The 15,697-nt window shown below is 52.3% G+C and overlaps 1 protein-coding gene across 1 annotated transcript in view; it reads right to left on the reverse strand.

Annotated features, from left to right (window-relative positions):
* Positions 1–847: 847 nt before the first annotated feature.
* Positions 848–15,697, reverse strand: part of CCDC12 (coiled-coil domain containing 12) — a 48,813-nt gene continuing 33,963 nt past the window's right edge. Inside the window, exons 3-7 of the mRNA XM_060110784.1 lie at positions 6,023–6,102; positions 4,357–4,418; positions 4,077–4,111; positions 2,956–3,032; positions 848–2,858 (exon numbers count right to left, since the gene is read on the reverse strand). Of these exons, the coding sequence (XP_059966767.1) occupies positions 2,773–2,858; positions 2,956–3,032; positions 4,077–4,111; positions 4,357–4,418; positions 6,023–6,102 (340 nt within the window). The 3' untranslated portion in view covers positions 848–2,772. The remainder of the gene's footprint in view (positions 2,859–2,955; positions 3,033–4,076; positions 4,112–4,356; positions 4,419–6,022; positions 6,103–15,697) is intronic.

Consider the following 15,697-nt stretch of genomic DNA (forward strand, 5'->3'; position numbering starts at 1 on the left):
CCACCAGGCACTGAGGGCCTCCAAAACCAAGGCTCGATTTCACCTGGCTTGTCAAATACCTTCAGGGCAAAGGTCAGGCTTCAGCATTCTGCCGCTTCTCTTACCTTTTGGCCTGAGTATTCCTTCCTTTCTTGCCAGATCATTGATGCATTTAAAAAGCATTTGTCAATATTTATTTACCTAGTATTTTTAGCTGTTTTCCAAGGGAAGATCAGTTCAGGCAACCATCCTACCAAGATGCCAGAAACAGAAGTGACTGCTACTCCTTCTTCAAGTACCTTTTTACTCCAGTTTTCTTTTCCCGAACGAATTCCTATCAGCTAAAGGACAGCTACCAGTACGTCAGGGTTCTCAACCTATCCCCTCTCTCTCCTTCTTTCTCTCTCTCTGCCACCTTTTGGATCTCCAACTTTATTTCCAATTTATTAATCCCTTCTTTGACTATAAGTTATCATTTAGCTCCTCCAGTGAGTTTCTTATTTTAATAAACATTCTTGGGCTTCCCGGTGGCTCAGCAGTTAAGAATCCACCTGCCAATGCAGGGGACACGGGTTCGAGCCCTGGTCCGGGAAGATGCCACAAGCCGCGGAGCAACTAAGCCCGTGCACCACAACTACTGAGCCTGTGCTATAGAGCCCACAAGCCACAACTACTGAGCCCGCATGCCACAACTACTGAAGCCTAAGCACTCTAGGGCCTGTGCTTTGCAACACGAGAAGCCACCGCAATGAGAAGCACGTGCACCGCAACGAAGAGTAGCCCCCGCTCTCCGCAACGAGAGAAAGCCCGCACGCAGCAATGAAGACCCAACGCAGCCAAAAATAAATAAATAAATAAATTTAAAAAATAAATAAATAAACATTCTTTATTTCCAAGATTTCTAATCAGTTGTTTCTTATACCAAATCCCTGTTCTTGAGTTGTGTGTGGGAGGGGGGTCAGTCCCTCTTTGATCTCACTGGTGATAAAACAAATGCTCATTTTAAAGCCTGTTAGGATATTATCGTTTTACTTTCTTCAAGTAGAAATTCTCCCACTTGTTGGGCTGCTGGCCATTCTTTACGGCACTGGATTTTCTCATGCATTTTATAATTTTTGAGTGTCCCTCATGGGTGATAGTTTTTGCTTTTCTCTCTCCCTGCAGGGCCGTTGTTCTATAGGGCACACAGGGTTGTAAATGCAGAAGCAAACCTTTCATTAACTCTCTGGGCTCTCATACAGTGGGGATATCCTTACTCTGGTGCTGAGTGGGAGCCTAGTTGCCAGTCACAGGTGTCTGAGTCCTACACTGCCACAGACAAACATCCTGCTTCCAACTGCAATCCCAGGAGGTGGGGGTATCTTTTCACCCTTTATTCCTAGGAAGGGAAGCCCAGCTCTAGACCCTGGCTATGCAGAAGGAGCCTGGCTCCAGTCCTGACACCAGTGGGGCATGTCTGATCCCTGTCCCTTGTGGGAATCAGTCCTGGCCTTGTCTCACTGCTCACCACAGCAGTCAGCCACCTACCACTTCAGCCCTTACTCATAGCTGCCAGTTTCTGCTCCCTTCCCAAGAACTATCTTCTTAGAGGAGTTGGCATAATTTTAAGTTAAACCGTTTACTTTATTGTATGAGTGACAGTCTGTGTGCACACACTCCCTCCACCTCTACCGCCTGAGTCCTCAGCACCGTCCACCAGAGCTGGGCCATTGTGTTTCTAGAAGCTGGCACGGAGGGAGGAACACACCAGGATGACTCAGGGCAGGGGTGGGAGGCTCAAGGGGAAACCATGAAGGAAACTTAAGAGTGTGATCATTCTGGAGGAGATGAAACTCTAAATGGTCACAGGTACCTGGAGTCAGACTTGTGGCCAGCCAGTCATTGTGGAGAGTCAGCTCCATGGAGGAGGCTCACGGTCCTGAAGCCAGGACCTTGGGGACCCAGGGTCCAAGACCACCCCCGAAACCCAGGCTACAATACCCCAGTCTTTAGCAGAATGGGCCACCCTCCCCCATACGGGCGCCCTGTGCCAGGGAAGCCAGCGTCTAGCTCTGGCCGGTGAAGTGGGGAGATGGGCTGCTGGGGCTGTGGGTGGAATGTGAACGAGCAGTGCCAGGGGCCCCGAATCTGTAGTGGCCCAGAGTCAAGGCTTTGCCAAGGCACAGCTCACCCCCTTCATGGGCCCAGTCGTTTCCTTCTCACTGCGAGGGGGTCCACAGAGGACCAGAGTGGGAGCCTCTCCAAGGTATCCCACAAACTACTGTAAGGCCTACCTCTGTCACCCAAGGATTTTGAGATGATCACCGCTGACCCAGGACTGGACCAGAACCCGACCCAGAAGGTCAGGCCTGGGCCTTCCCCACCCCTCCAGCCTCAACATGTTCGGCCCAACACAGGGCTTACTCATATTAAACATCACCTCTGCAGCTGCCCTGTCTTGGGGCCCAAACCCAGAGTATCCCAAATATTCAGGAGGTTTCTGCCATACACAGGGGTCTGCTTGTTTCTATTTCCAGACATTAAAAAAATTCAAAATAACATATATACGTAGAGATACAGCAAGCCCACAGAGCTGTTGCTGGCTCTGCCCCAACTCAGCACGCTGGGGACCACTCAGGAGACAAGGAGCCGACCTCACAGCATGGGGAGGGGTGGGGTTCAGACTGCTAGGCAGGGAGTCACTGTTCTGAGGCCAAACTGGAGGGGATGGCAAGCCCAGCCCCTACCCTTGCCCAAGACCATCCTCCTACAGGACAGGCCTGAAAGGCGGGCGGCGAGGGGATAGGGCGTGCCTCAGTCGGAGTCACCAGCCTCTTGTTCGGTGGTGGTGGCCGCCACTGCAGAGGCCAGGTTGTCCTCCTGGCCCTTCAGCCTCTCACCTGGAAGGGCGGCAGATAGGAGGAGTGGAGAGGGGCCGTGTGCTTGCGCCACCACCCAGAGGGCAGGGAACCCTGCCTTACCAGGCCCCGCACTTACGGATCAGCTCGGCGATGGCCCTCTGGGTCCGCTTTTCTAGCTTCTCCAGCTTCTTGGCTACATCTCTCTTGAGGTCCCTGGAGCAGGGAGGTGGGAGGAAGCCGGAGGCTGAAGGCTGGCCTGGTGTAGCCTTGGGGCCTTCCCCTCCCACAGCCCCTCTGGCATCAGGAATCACACTCGGGTGCCTGAGGCCAGGATGCTCCTCCCTCTCTCTTTCTGTGTCCTCCAAAACCCAGCACCAGCCATCCTTGCCAGTCCCAGTGAGGCAGGGACTAGCACCGCGGACCCACCCAACACAGGGGACCGAGTCAAGGTGTACAAGGTAGATGGTCCTTAGGGTCCTCTCTTTGTCTGTTCCCCTTGGTCTCCATCAGTGAGTGACTTGCCCCGGCCCGCTGGGGGTCCTGCTCCTCCTTCGACCGCACGTTCACCCTCACCACCAGGAGCTTCCAGAAGTGCACACACAGCCTATTCCCCCTGGCTCTGGGTTTCCAAGGACACGAGCCCCATGCTTTTGTTTCATCAAATTAGAACACCTTCAGCTAGTGCCGTACTTGACACAGAACTGCAAGTGAGAGGGAAATGGCTGGTACCTCTGGCCCAAGGTAAAGCGAACACACGGCCCTCTCTCACCCTCTTTCTCTGCCCAGTCAAAGGCGCACCAGGAAGGATGAGCATCCCCATTGCACTGCAGAGGGAGCTGAGGCCAAAGGGAAACAGGCTAGCTGGTGGCGGAACTGGGGCAGAAACCTTCATCTGCCCTTCCCACCGTCTTGCCTCTACCCTACGGCTCCCTGAGGGCAACGGTCAGCCTTGTTCAAATGGAGCTCTCTGAGGTGGGGCGGACCCTCACCCTTTCAGAAGGGACTTTTGGAGGGGACTGCTGAGCCCCCTCTGCCCGAGCCCCTCCCCACCCTTAGGTGTCACTCCCCGTCATGTCCCTCTCATCCTCCACTTATGTCCTTCTCGGCACTCACTTCAGACATTAATAATCTCCTGTAGCTGTAAGTCTACACTGCCTGCCTCCCGTTGCAAGGCTGGGAAAGGCCCAGCCGGAGCCCATGCCTAGCACCAAGAGTGTCCCAGTCAGTCTGCACTGGTCCTACATGGGCAACACTCACCAATCAGGCTTCCGGGGTGCGAGGTTGGCCAGGTCCTGGGGAGGGAGGAGACACATGTCAGGGCTGGAAGGGCTTAGCCCCAAGGGAAGTAGAAGACAGGGGACAGAGGTAGGAAAAGGGGAGAAAAGGGAGGAGGAAGGAGGGGGCTGAGGGGAAACAGGGAGGTAGAAAGGGAATAAAGAAGTGACGAGAAGGAAGGATGTGTGAAGAGAGCAGGTGGGAAGGAGAAAAGGACCCACAGAAGGAGCAAGGGAGGACGGGGACACGCCCAGGCACTCACCACTTCCTCAATGATGGGCTCTGGCTTGGCGGCTTCCAGCTGCTCCTTCACCTTCTCTTCCACTAGAGGGCGCAAGACAACAACGGAGGCAGGTCGGAAAGGAGCCACCACTCTCCCAGATACGGCAAACTGCAGCTGCAGGTCCCTGGGAGAGTCTGGGCTTTCTTGCCCTGCCTCTCCCCTTGGCCCCTAACTACCTAGAGGTGAAGATCCTGCAAAGGCAGCTCTGGAGGAAGGGCTTGGGTTTCTCAGGATGAAGCCAATCCGGGGATGAAGGAGGGCCAGCAGGCTAGAGTAGACGGAGCCCAGACCTCTAGCCAGGAAGCATGGGTGCTTCTCTTAGTCCCAGGATCCCCAGGTGGGAAATGAGACAGTTGCCTGGATATATCCAAAGTATGGTTTTGGGAAGGGCCTTGAGGACTGGCTTTTCCCATACCCTCCTGGGGCTCCTGGGCTCTGAGGACGTGCCCTGGGAATGGCCAGGGCACAGGTGGCGTTTCTTCCCGTCCCACTCTTAGATCTGTGCTCCCAAGACCAGGGGGGCAGCCACCTTGAGGAGCCCTGCCCACGTGTACCTCCCGGCTCCACCCAGCTGCCAACAGCACAACGGGCCTCTGGGTGGCCTGATCCGGAGGGCCCTGACCCTGTGGGGACAGATGTCAAGAACAACAAATTTGGGCTCCACGGGCTTCCTCTAACCCCCCCCTCACCATTGTCCCGGGCCTCCTCACGGCCCCTCTGCCCGGCCTCACCTCCCTCCAGCCACAAGTGCTGACCCTGAGACATGGGACCAGTTCCCCGTCCCTGTCCTGCCTTACTCTCCCCACCATGCCACTGCCTCACCATGGCAAGGCCCAGACCATGAAGCAGATCACCTGGGAAGTGTGTGAATCTCAGGGGCGAAGGGGATGGGGAGGCAGACTGGAGTGTGGCTGAATGGGCAACACTTTACTCTTTTATAAGATAAATGTATCTATTAGTTTATTACTCATATAATTAAAAATTGATAAAAACAAAGAATAAAAAACATGGCCAGGGCCAGGGATCTGCATGATAAGAAGCACCCCAGCATCTCCAGCGTGGATGGCTCTGGACAGGCTGCAGCTGGCCAGATGCTCTGGCTGCTGTGCTGCTCCCCACACCGTGGTGTGACTGGGCAGCCTCTGGGCCAGGCCCTTCATCCCACCAGTGAGAACACCTCTGCCCATCCTTTGTGCTCTGGCACTGCCACGCCCCAAGCCGGGCGGGTGTCCGCCTGCCCACTACTCTCCAAGGACCTGGATGGTCAGCCCATCTTCAGCGTCTCTCACTCTGACCCTCCAAGGGCCCACAGCACCCATCACCCTGCCCCTGCTGTCCAAGGGCCCCAGGGCCACTTCCACTTCTCAGCCCGGAGAGTCCTCTGAGGGGATGTGGCCACTTCCCTCACAGGTCCCTGGAAAGCCTCCAAGGCAGGGCGTGAGCAGGGCAGAGCAGGCACAACAGGCCGCTTCAGTGCCCAGACTGCTTCTAGTTGTGCATCTGCCACGAGATGGTGATGGAGGGTCCTGGAGGCCCAACTTCCAGCCCTGGCACTGTCAGTTATTCTCCAAGAGAGGGTGACACCTGCCAAGGTGGAGGCAACCAACAGTGCCATGGAGCAGAGGTGGAGATGCAGCCCACCTACCTGCGATTGGCTTGGCCTGGGGCACCCTTCTCTTCTTCAGGTCCTCATCCTCTGGGACATAGTTCCGCAGCCTGAGTTCCCTAAAGGGCAGAGAGAACAAGCAGAGAGGAAGTAAGGTATAACACAGTCTCATTCACCTTACACACTTGCAGGTTGGCATGTGATGAAGCCATAGTAGCTGGCTACTTCGTGACTTTCCTCTGGTCTCTCTGGAGATGACCTGGTGAAGGGGGACAGCACAGGAACAGAAGCTTCATTGTGAGGCTCCCTCCTCTGAGCCTCAGCCTCCTCATCTTCCAGTTAGCAGCTGGGCTGGGTGCTCTCCCAAAGCCCCACCTGCGCCGTAGGTTCTCATCAAGAGCTGGGGTCAGGGGTGCACACAGAGCATTCACTGGATGTCTCTCCAGCATTATCTCCATTTGACAGTTACGGGAACCGGGGGTCAAAGAGACTGCACCATTTTTATAGGGTCATACAGCAGTGGTCGCAGCATCTGAGACAAGGCAAGCTGTGACTCCAAGCCAGGGCCAGAGCTACTCCTAAAAGAGGAAGCCAGTGGTCACCCACTGGTTCCCCAAGCCCCACCTGCTCCTCAGAGCCTTCGTGCCCTGGAGCCTCAGCTACTGGTGGCAAGGGTCTGGTAGTGGCTAGGAGTGGCCAGCAAGGGCTGAGGGAACAGGCATGACAGTGTGCAAGGCTGGGAAAGCCACAATGCACCTGGACAGCCGTGAGAAGTTCACATACCTCGTCCCTGCAAGGGGTTTTTTTAATCTACCAGAGCAGATCCCACGACCTCCTCTCTGAAAGGGGAGCGGCCACAAGGAGTCAGAACGGCACACTGGGATTGACCAGCGACCGTGGTGTTGTTTTCCTCTTATCGCAGTCTCCTTGGGCAGGGCTGGCTGTACCAAGCGCTCACTGGGGGCCTCCCTGGCTCAGCAGCTCATCAAACCCCGACTCCCACACACAGCAGCCTGCCCGCAGGACGGGCCCTTGGCTAACTCCACGGGGTAGCAAAGAGAGAGTTCCTGGGGGCTGCTGCTTAATGCAGGCAAGACAGAGACACTGGGACAGACCATCTAGGCCCTGGGGGAGGCAGAAGTGGCCTCCCCAACTGGTTAGACAGATGGGACTGGGATGTGGGTCCTCTTTCCTCCCCGCTACCTCTTCTGAGCCCTCTCAGGACTGCTGGCGCTTCAGAAGTCCTGGGAACATTTTCCCAACAGGAGGCCTCCTGTGGTCTGTCATCTACGGAACCCTCTGTCTGTGCCAGGGAAATGTGTGGCTGATTTCTCCAGCCCCTGGGCAAACAAGCTTTTCCAGAAGTGAGGCAGGAGGTGTCTGTGGCTACACAGTTAGCAAGTGACAGTGGTCTGAACTTGGGGGTTTCCTGACACCAAATCAGTCCCCTATTCACCAGCTTCACCTGCCCCCCTGCCCTCTGCCAGGCCCCCCAGGGCCTGCAGTCCTGGGGCTTGGCTAAACCTGTGTGCCTGGGAGTAGTACCAGCATGGCCTGTGTGGAGGAAGCCTGCTGCCTACTCCCAGGGTCTACCTCCTCTAAGGAGCAGGGACACCACCCTGTCCCCCATCCCCTAATGCCTGGAGGTAAATGCCAAGTCACTAAGGCACTGGGAGAGAAAGTGGGGCATGATCGGTACACTGACTTTCGTTTATAACAGGGTGGGGAGAAAAGCGGAAGAGAAACTGGCTGTGGGAAGAAAACTGTGGGGATTAGTAAGAATAAAAAAAAAAACTGTCACTCTCAGAAACTGGCTCCAGGACCTTGTAAGAGGTCAGAGAGAGGAGAGTCTGGTGGCAGCTGTACCCAGAGCTCACAGCAGTAACCACAAGCACCCACACCTCCAGCACCCCCTGCTGCCCAGGCTTCAGAAGACTAGCCGGAATGAGGGAGGACCCAGCAGGAGACAGGGCGGGGCCAGAAGCAACAGGAAAGAGCAGCAGCATCTGGTGGGCTGGCTGCACAGCAACCACCCCCAGCACCCCCCGCAGCCCCGCCGGCCACTGTCCCCTGTTCTCCCCTAGAGCTGAGCACTGGTCAAGCACTCAAGAACACCTGGGTCCCAGTCACTGTGGAACTGCCCCATTCTGGGCTCTGATTTTCACATCTGTAAACAAGAAGGCTATGCTGCGTGTGTCGAGCTCTGTCAAGCTAGGTTCAAGTCCTTCCCTGGTTCAGTCTGTTGAGAGAGAGTGAAGAGACTGACCCTCACTAATATCCAATTAACTGTTCCTCCCACCCCACCCCCATCACCACCAAATGGCAAACGTCTCTGGAAAGGTCATGGGGCACTGGGTTCTGCTCTGGGGCCTGGCCGTTCTAACAAAGGAACAAGGTTTAATTCCCTCCTTCTGCAAACTTAAAAAAATCTGTGTGTTGGTGAATTACCACGGCAACAAGGACCTGAGGGGCTGCAATCACAGAAAGAAGGGAAGTGCAACAAGGTGAGCCTGGCTTTGGGCATTTCTTTCCCCTTAAAGCATTTGTCTTTTTACAAGCAGAAGCTGAAAAGCCGAGAGACCAAGCAGAGCTTCCTGCAATCTCATGAGGCTGAAGAGACAAAAATTTGTGTTCAGTGAGAGGAAGCCTCTTCATCAGTCCTGAAAGGGTAGGTCAGGGTATCCATGCCTGCCAAAAGCTAGAATAAACTCCTTCAGGGGGAAAATAAACTATTCAAAATCCCAAATTACCTCTGGAACTTTTCATATGCAATATCCAGAATTCAGTCAAAGCCAAAAGAAGAAAATAAAGATAATAGAAATACACTCACAGGAGATCTAGATATTGGAATATAATATCAGAAATGAAATGTAAGTTAATTGAAATTATTAAAAGTTCAGGAAGGTATACCACAAGATCAAGAATTTTAGCAGAGATATCTGAATTTTGGAAACTGTAAAAATGAATCAAATGGAAATTCTACAAGTGAAAATAGAATCAAAATTAATAAGTCTATAAATGGGTTCAACAGCAGTGTGGATACTGCTAAAGAAAGGATTAGTGAACTGTAAGATAAGCCAGAAAATATCCAGGCTGAGGGACAGAAGTAAAAAAGTTGAAAAATACAGAAAATAACTTAAGAAACATATGGAACATGGTGAAAAGATCTAACATACATGTAATTAGAGTCCCAAAAACAATATTTAAAGAGATAATGAGTGAAAATTTTACAGAATTAATTAAAAACATCAAGCCATAGATTAAAGAAACTCTATGAACTCTAAAGAAAAGCGTAAGTAGGCAAATCACTGTCAAACTACTTAACACCAAAGACAAATTCTTAAATTAGACAAAGACACCCAAACTTCAAAGGAGAAACTGAAAATGACAGCTGATTTTTTAACAGAAGCCATGAAAATCGTAAGGCAATGGAGAGATACATGGGAAGGGCCGAAAGTAAATAAAATGTCACACCAGAATGATAAAGCTAGGTTAAACAGCCTTCAAAGAAAGACTTTTCCGGATAAAGAAAAATTGGGAAAATTAGTCATCAGAGGATCTGTTCTTTAAGAAACACTAAAGGGAATGCTTTAGACTGAAGGAAAACGATCTCACATGGAAGCATGGAACTCAGGAAGGAATGAAATGCATTCCTTGAGAAGCATGAAAGAGTAAATATGTGGGTAAATTTAAATGAATATTGACTGTATAAACAGTAATAATGACTTGTGGGATTTCAAATATAGCAACAACGGTACAGAAGACAGGAAGAGAGGTAAATGGCCTTAAAGTGTTCTGAGGTCGTGGCACTGTATGGGAAATGGTAAAATGTGACTTGTTATTAGACTTTGGTAAGTTAAGGATGTATGTTGTACCGCTGTGGAAACCACTAAAAGGGAAAAGAGTATATTATTACCAAGATAACAGCAAGGAAATGGAAAGATTAAAAACAAAAAATCCAAAAGAAGACCGGACTTGAGACACAACAGGAAAGCCAAGAAACAAACGGTAAGACAAGAGGGTCGCGAGGTGGGCCCAGGCTGCCGTCCTGGGGGCTTCCCCCTGCAGTGACTGGAACTGCCACAGCTCTTGGAGACTGGGTGGGATGTGACTACACTCATCAGGCAGGCACTGGCATCTGGAATTCACCCTTCTGGAGGCCACTAGAGCCAAACGCTGGTTCTGCTATCCCCATTTTAGAACGAGGAAGCTGCTTGCGGGAGAGGGTACAAGAGCCTTGGCCTTCCAACAGTGTGACCTGGGTTCAAATCCAGCTTTGAAGCTTTTGAGACAGGATGGAAAGGGTCATGCTTTCACTGGCTTCCATATGGAAATCAAAGGTATCATTTCTCATGAGGCTGTAGGTGACACAGAATGTGGACATCAACACTGCACAGAGTGGTGTCCTGCAGAGCAAAGGTCAAATCGCCCAGGAGTGCTACCTTCCCACTCCACACTGCGGCCCCAGAAGCCCCTTCCCAAACTCTGAGAGCTCTCTAACTGCTAGGAGGGGAATACGGCAGACTGTCCCAAAATGGGACGGTCAACCCTCCAAAGCCCAGAGAGTAACCCTTGAGTGCAGGTGGGAACGAGCAGCCCAGCAGCCCATGGCTGGGCCATGCCCAGCCCGCACGGCCTACCAAGCCTTCTCAAAATACTGCCCAAGCAGATCGAAAGTGGTCCTCGTGTGGCCCACAGGGTGGCAGGGATGCGCCTGTTTCTGCACATGTACATCAAGTGGCAGGGCTGGCCAGGACATACCCCAGCAGTTGAGGCCCAGCCAAAGAACAGCCTACTACCTGCCTCTCCAGTATGTTTGATCTCCATGAACTTGGCATTGTTGCTAGTAAGTCCAGGAGCCTGGCTTCTTATCTTACTGCTTATCTCTACAGCCCTTTCTGCTCAGCACCGGGTGTGAAATGGACCTGGACTGAAATCTTCTGGATAAGGCAAGAAGACAGATTCCAACAGCATGGGCTCTTCCTATGCCTGAGGCAATGCCCAAACACTGAGGAAATGTGAGCCGATCCCCAACTCTGCAGGAGCCAAAGGCAGAGATGGTGGAGAGAACCAGGCCAGAGGAGAACCAGGAGCCTTTCAGACTCCCCCGGTCTAAGGCTGCAAAACAGGAGAGTCCTGTGCTAAGGTGCTCTGGAGGACACAGACATTAAGAGCCCCCTCCTGGAGCTAACCCTCTCCTAGCGGGGAGAGTGCATCATGCAAACCCTGGCTGTGTGCCCTTTGGCCCATATGAACAATAGAACGCCACATGACCAAAGGGACAAGGAAGATGTTTTTCACGAACTTTTGTGTAATGAATGTCAAGATGTACTGTCAAATTGACATGAGTGAGGTGAGGAACAGTAATATGGCAGTATAGTGTGCTATCACGTGTGTAAAAATAAGCATGTGTATGTGGGGGGTTGGGGGGATATATATCAGCATATTTGAATATCTGTGCACAGGCCACCTCTGAAAGGAGCCAAGCAGCTGGCCCTCAAGGTGGTCTTGCAACTAGGAGGTTGGGAGTGAAGGAAGATTTTTTTCCCCTGTGTGTCCTTTAACACCTTTTGCATTATGAATCATGAATCCTTTACATACTCAAAAAATAAAATATATATAAAATACATAAAGATACACCCAGACATTACATGGATCATTATATATAACCACTGAAAATAATGTATGCAAAGGATTGTTCTGAACATATAACAGAAATTTAACAGATAGAAAACAACAACCAAACATTGACAATGAGGGACTTCCCTGGTGGCACAGCGGTTAAGAATCCACCTGCCAATGCAGGGGACACGGGTTTGAGCCCTGGTCTGGGAAGATCCCACATGCCACGGAGCAACTAAGCCCGTGCGCCACAACTACTAAGCCTGCGCTCTAGAGCCCGTGAGCCACAACTACTGAGCCCATGTGCCACAACTACTGAAGCCCGCACGCCTAGAGCCCGTGCTCCGCAATGAAGAGAAGCCACCGCGATGAGAAGCCCGCGCACCACAACGAGGAGTAGCCCCGGCTTGCCGCAACTAGAGAAAGCCCACACGCAGCAACAAAGACCCAATGCAGCCAAAAATAAAATTAATTAATTAATTAATTATTTTAAAAGTTGACAATGACTATCTAAGAGTGATTTTTCACTTGGTTATTTTGAACGTGTCAAGCGCTAGTTAAGTCAGGCCCCTGCCCAGCTGGAGCTGCCATCGCATCTGAGCCACATGGTCTGAACCTACTCCCACCCAAGACTCTACAGAGCCCAGCCCAGCTTCTCTAAATTTACAGGCTGAGGGGCTTCCCTGGTGGCACAGTGGTTGGGAATCCGCCTGCCAATGCAGGGGACACGGGTTCAAGCCCTGGTCCCGGAAGATCCCACATGCTGTGGAGCAACTAAGCCCGTGCACCACAACTACTGAGCCTGCACCCTGGAGCCCATGAGCCACAACTACTGAGCCCGTGCGCCTAGAGCCTGTGCTCTGCAACAAGAGAAGCCATCACAATCAGAAGCCCGCGTACCGCAACGAAGAGTAGCCCCCGCTCACCACAATCAGAGAAAAGCCCATACGCCGCAACGAAGACCCAACGCAGCCAAAACCAATAAATAAATAAAAGAAAATAAATAAATTTTAAAGTAAATAAATAAACTTACAGGCTGAGGTTTGCCCCCAAACCACCTGAAAATGCATAGCTGATGGGCACTTAAAGAAGTAGAAACAGCTGATATGCCAAAACTCAAGGACTGAAAAATTAATTATGGCACTCTCAAAGAAATACTAAGCAGCCATTGAGAATTTTATGGAAGCATATTTATCAAAAGATGATCAAGATACAGTATGTGAAAAAGGTTACAAAACAGAAGGATATTCACAGATACAGGCTAATAGGATTTACTAAATTTCCGACAATTGAAAAAATCTTTAAGTACTTTCAATATCAATTTAAATTTAAAAAGAGGAGTGGAGTAAAAGTTTATGGCAGCTAAGCTAAATCCCAAAGGGCCCACAAGTTGAGAACTGAAGTGGTCACACTGGCTGTCGGGGCCCAGGCGGTGGCGGGGCCCGGAGCCTGCACAGTTCACTGCTCCCCACTCTCCTGGGGCCCAATCTATCCCTCAGACCACTCTGGGGGCCGCCCTGGGCTGCAGAATGCCAGCTGCAGGCTGCCCAAGAGAAACACTCTCTCTCCACCGCACAGCTGTCGGCAGCCCTGATGCCCATCCCTCCAGCCCCAGCCAAGAGGAGACACGGGACAAAGGCCACAGCACTAAGAGTGAAGGCGGTGCGATGGAACCAGGCCTGCCTGGCCTGCCGGGGAGCTCGCACGCAGAGGACGGGAAGGGCTCCGTTTCCCCATCTGTGACATGACAGCTGGGTGAGCTCAGTGTTCTCCACCCTGCCTGCACACCAGACAGGGATGGTGGAGGGGTCCCAGTGCCGCTCCCCTCCCTCTCAGCTGGGAGATCTTAGACGAGTCACTTCACTTGTGTGAACTGTGGTTTCCTCACCTCACGGTGGACCACAACCTTCCCCCAGAACAGGTTTAGTGAGAAGGGCTTTCGAGGCACTGGAGATCACAACATACAAGATGAAGACTGTCTTCCATGTAGAAAGGCCCCAGCCGTGCTCCCACTCTCCCCCTACACGAAGGGAAGCACCCGGCCCGGTCACACATCGAGTCAGCTTCCCACGACACCACATCCCTTATACCAGTTCTCTCTTGATTCACTCTTCCACATTCCTGCGCCTAGTCCTGAGCAACACCATCAGGAAAAACGGGGCGGCCGTGGGTCTCTGTGCTGCTGCCTTAGCACGAGTCATGGAGCCACAGTCCAGCCCCTCTATCCAGGGCCGGGACAGTCCGGCCTGGAGCGGGAGTGAGGTAACTCAGCAAGTGGGGGCAGGGGCCGCTCTGAGCATCACCGTGAGAGCACAGCAATGTCCGCCGAATCAAGCTGACGTCACGGGTCTGCGAGCACGCCCTGGTGCAAAGCCACCATCCTGGGGACCCAACCGGCAGATGAGAGAAGGCCTGGCATTTGCCAGCCTAAAGGGCTTGGGCACTGGGACAAGGCTGGGCCGGGCCTCAGCTGGGGTGGGACCTTTCTCCACATGGAGTTGGAGAACCGGTTTTCCATCCCCGAGGAAGGAAGGTTTGTGGCCTAGTTCCTTCTCCGCTACGTGACACTCACCCAGGGTGTCCCTGAATGCTGACGGCTCTGGCTGGGTGCAGACCTCAATCCTAAGCCAAGGGGAGGTGACGGCTGTGGGAGCTGAGGGTTTGGGGCTTGCTTGTTCAGGCACTTAAGACACGCTCCCCCGCTCCATGCCCAACCGAGTGTGCAACGCCGGCCCTCTCCTCCCACCTGGTAGGGTGGCCACGACTGTTGGCCACAAACCCTACCCTAGACATACCTCCACGGCATACACCAGACAACTTGCCATCAGGAGAAAGTGACTGAGGGCTTACAAAAAACAACAGCAATTGACATTAATGCCCCTTTCTGTGGCCAGGTTTCCAGGGCTGCCATATCACCTCTTACCTGGGCAGCAAGCAGGGGGCTGTGTTAGAGATGAGTCATGGGCGCCCCTGCAGTTAACCACGAGGGGAGGCTGGCTGGGAGAGGGCAGATCCAGCCCAGAGGAGAAGCAGGGGTCCTTCTGGGGGTGGGAACTCGTCTTTCCTTCCCACAGAGCCTGGCCTATGCTAGTCGACCTTCGGGGGACTGACTCCCACTCAATGGGGATTTGGTTGTAGGGGAATGCGGTACGATTTATCCTGAAGAGAGTAATAAAAAAATGTTGAAAGGTATTCTGACCTATAGATTCCATGCAATACCAATCAAAACTCTAGCAAACTTTTTATTTATTTTTATTTTATTCTTTTTTGTATTAGTTTATTTATTTTTTTTTTTTTTTGCGGTATGCGGGCCTCTCACTGCTGTGGCCTCTCCCGTTGCAGAGCACAGGCTCCGGATGCACAGGCCCAGCGGCCATGGCTCACGGGCCCAGCCGCTCCGCGGCATATGGGATCCTCCCAGACCGGGGCACGAACCCGTATCCCCTGCATCGGCAGGCGGACTCTCAACCACTTGCGCCACCAGGGAGGCCCTAGTTTATTTTTAATAAGTAGGCAACAATACAAACACGTACACTTGAATGATGCCTACGTTCTGAAATTTTAAGAGGAACTGACATGAGATAGTCCATCCCTTCCACACTCCTTGAAATACCCATGCACAGGGCCACTAAGGAATGGGTTAGGATGAAGGGAGGGGCACCGTCTCCAGAAAGCCACCCCCCTTCCTCTCCTGGTTTCCACAACACATCATTGTCCTCCTCTGTCACTCTTTACTCTCAGTCACCTTTAGCAAGCTTTAAAAATAGATATTAACAAGCTGATTCTAAAATTTATAAGGAAAGCCAAAGGAACTAAAACAGCCACGATTCTAAAAAGGTCTCCTTGGACAGATGGGTAGGAGCATGGGCAGAGAGGGAGGTGGGTGATTCTCCAGCAGGGCTGGTGAGGGGTGAGGTCCTGGGGTGCCTGCCTCCAATCCTGCTGGATTTTCTCATTTCCTCAGCCACAACCCCTGGCCCCACACTGTATCTGGTTAGACAACTGAATCTGCAAAATGACTCAAGGCTCCAGCCAGTAATCAAAAACCTAAGAAAAAACCAGAAGAAAACCAAAGGGTCTCTCAGCAGTTAC

The sequence above is a fragment of the Mesoplodon densirostris genome, chromosome 10 (assembly GCF_025265405.1).
Source record: "Mesoplodon densirostris isolate mMesDen1 chromosome 10, mMesDen1 primary haplotype, whole genome shotgun sequence".
In the NCBI taxonomy this organism is placed as follows: Eukaryota; Metazoa; Chordata; class Mammalia; order Artiodactyla; family Ziphiidae; genus Mesoplodon; species Mesoplodon densirostris.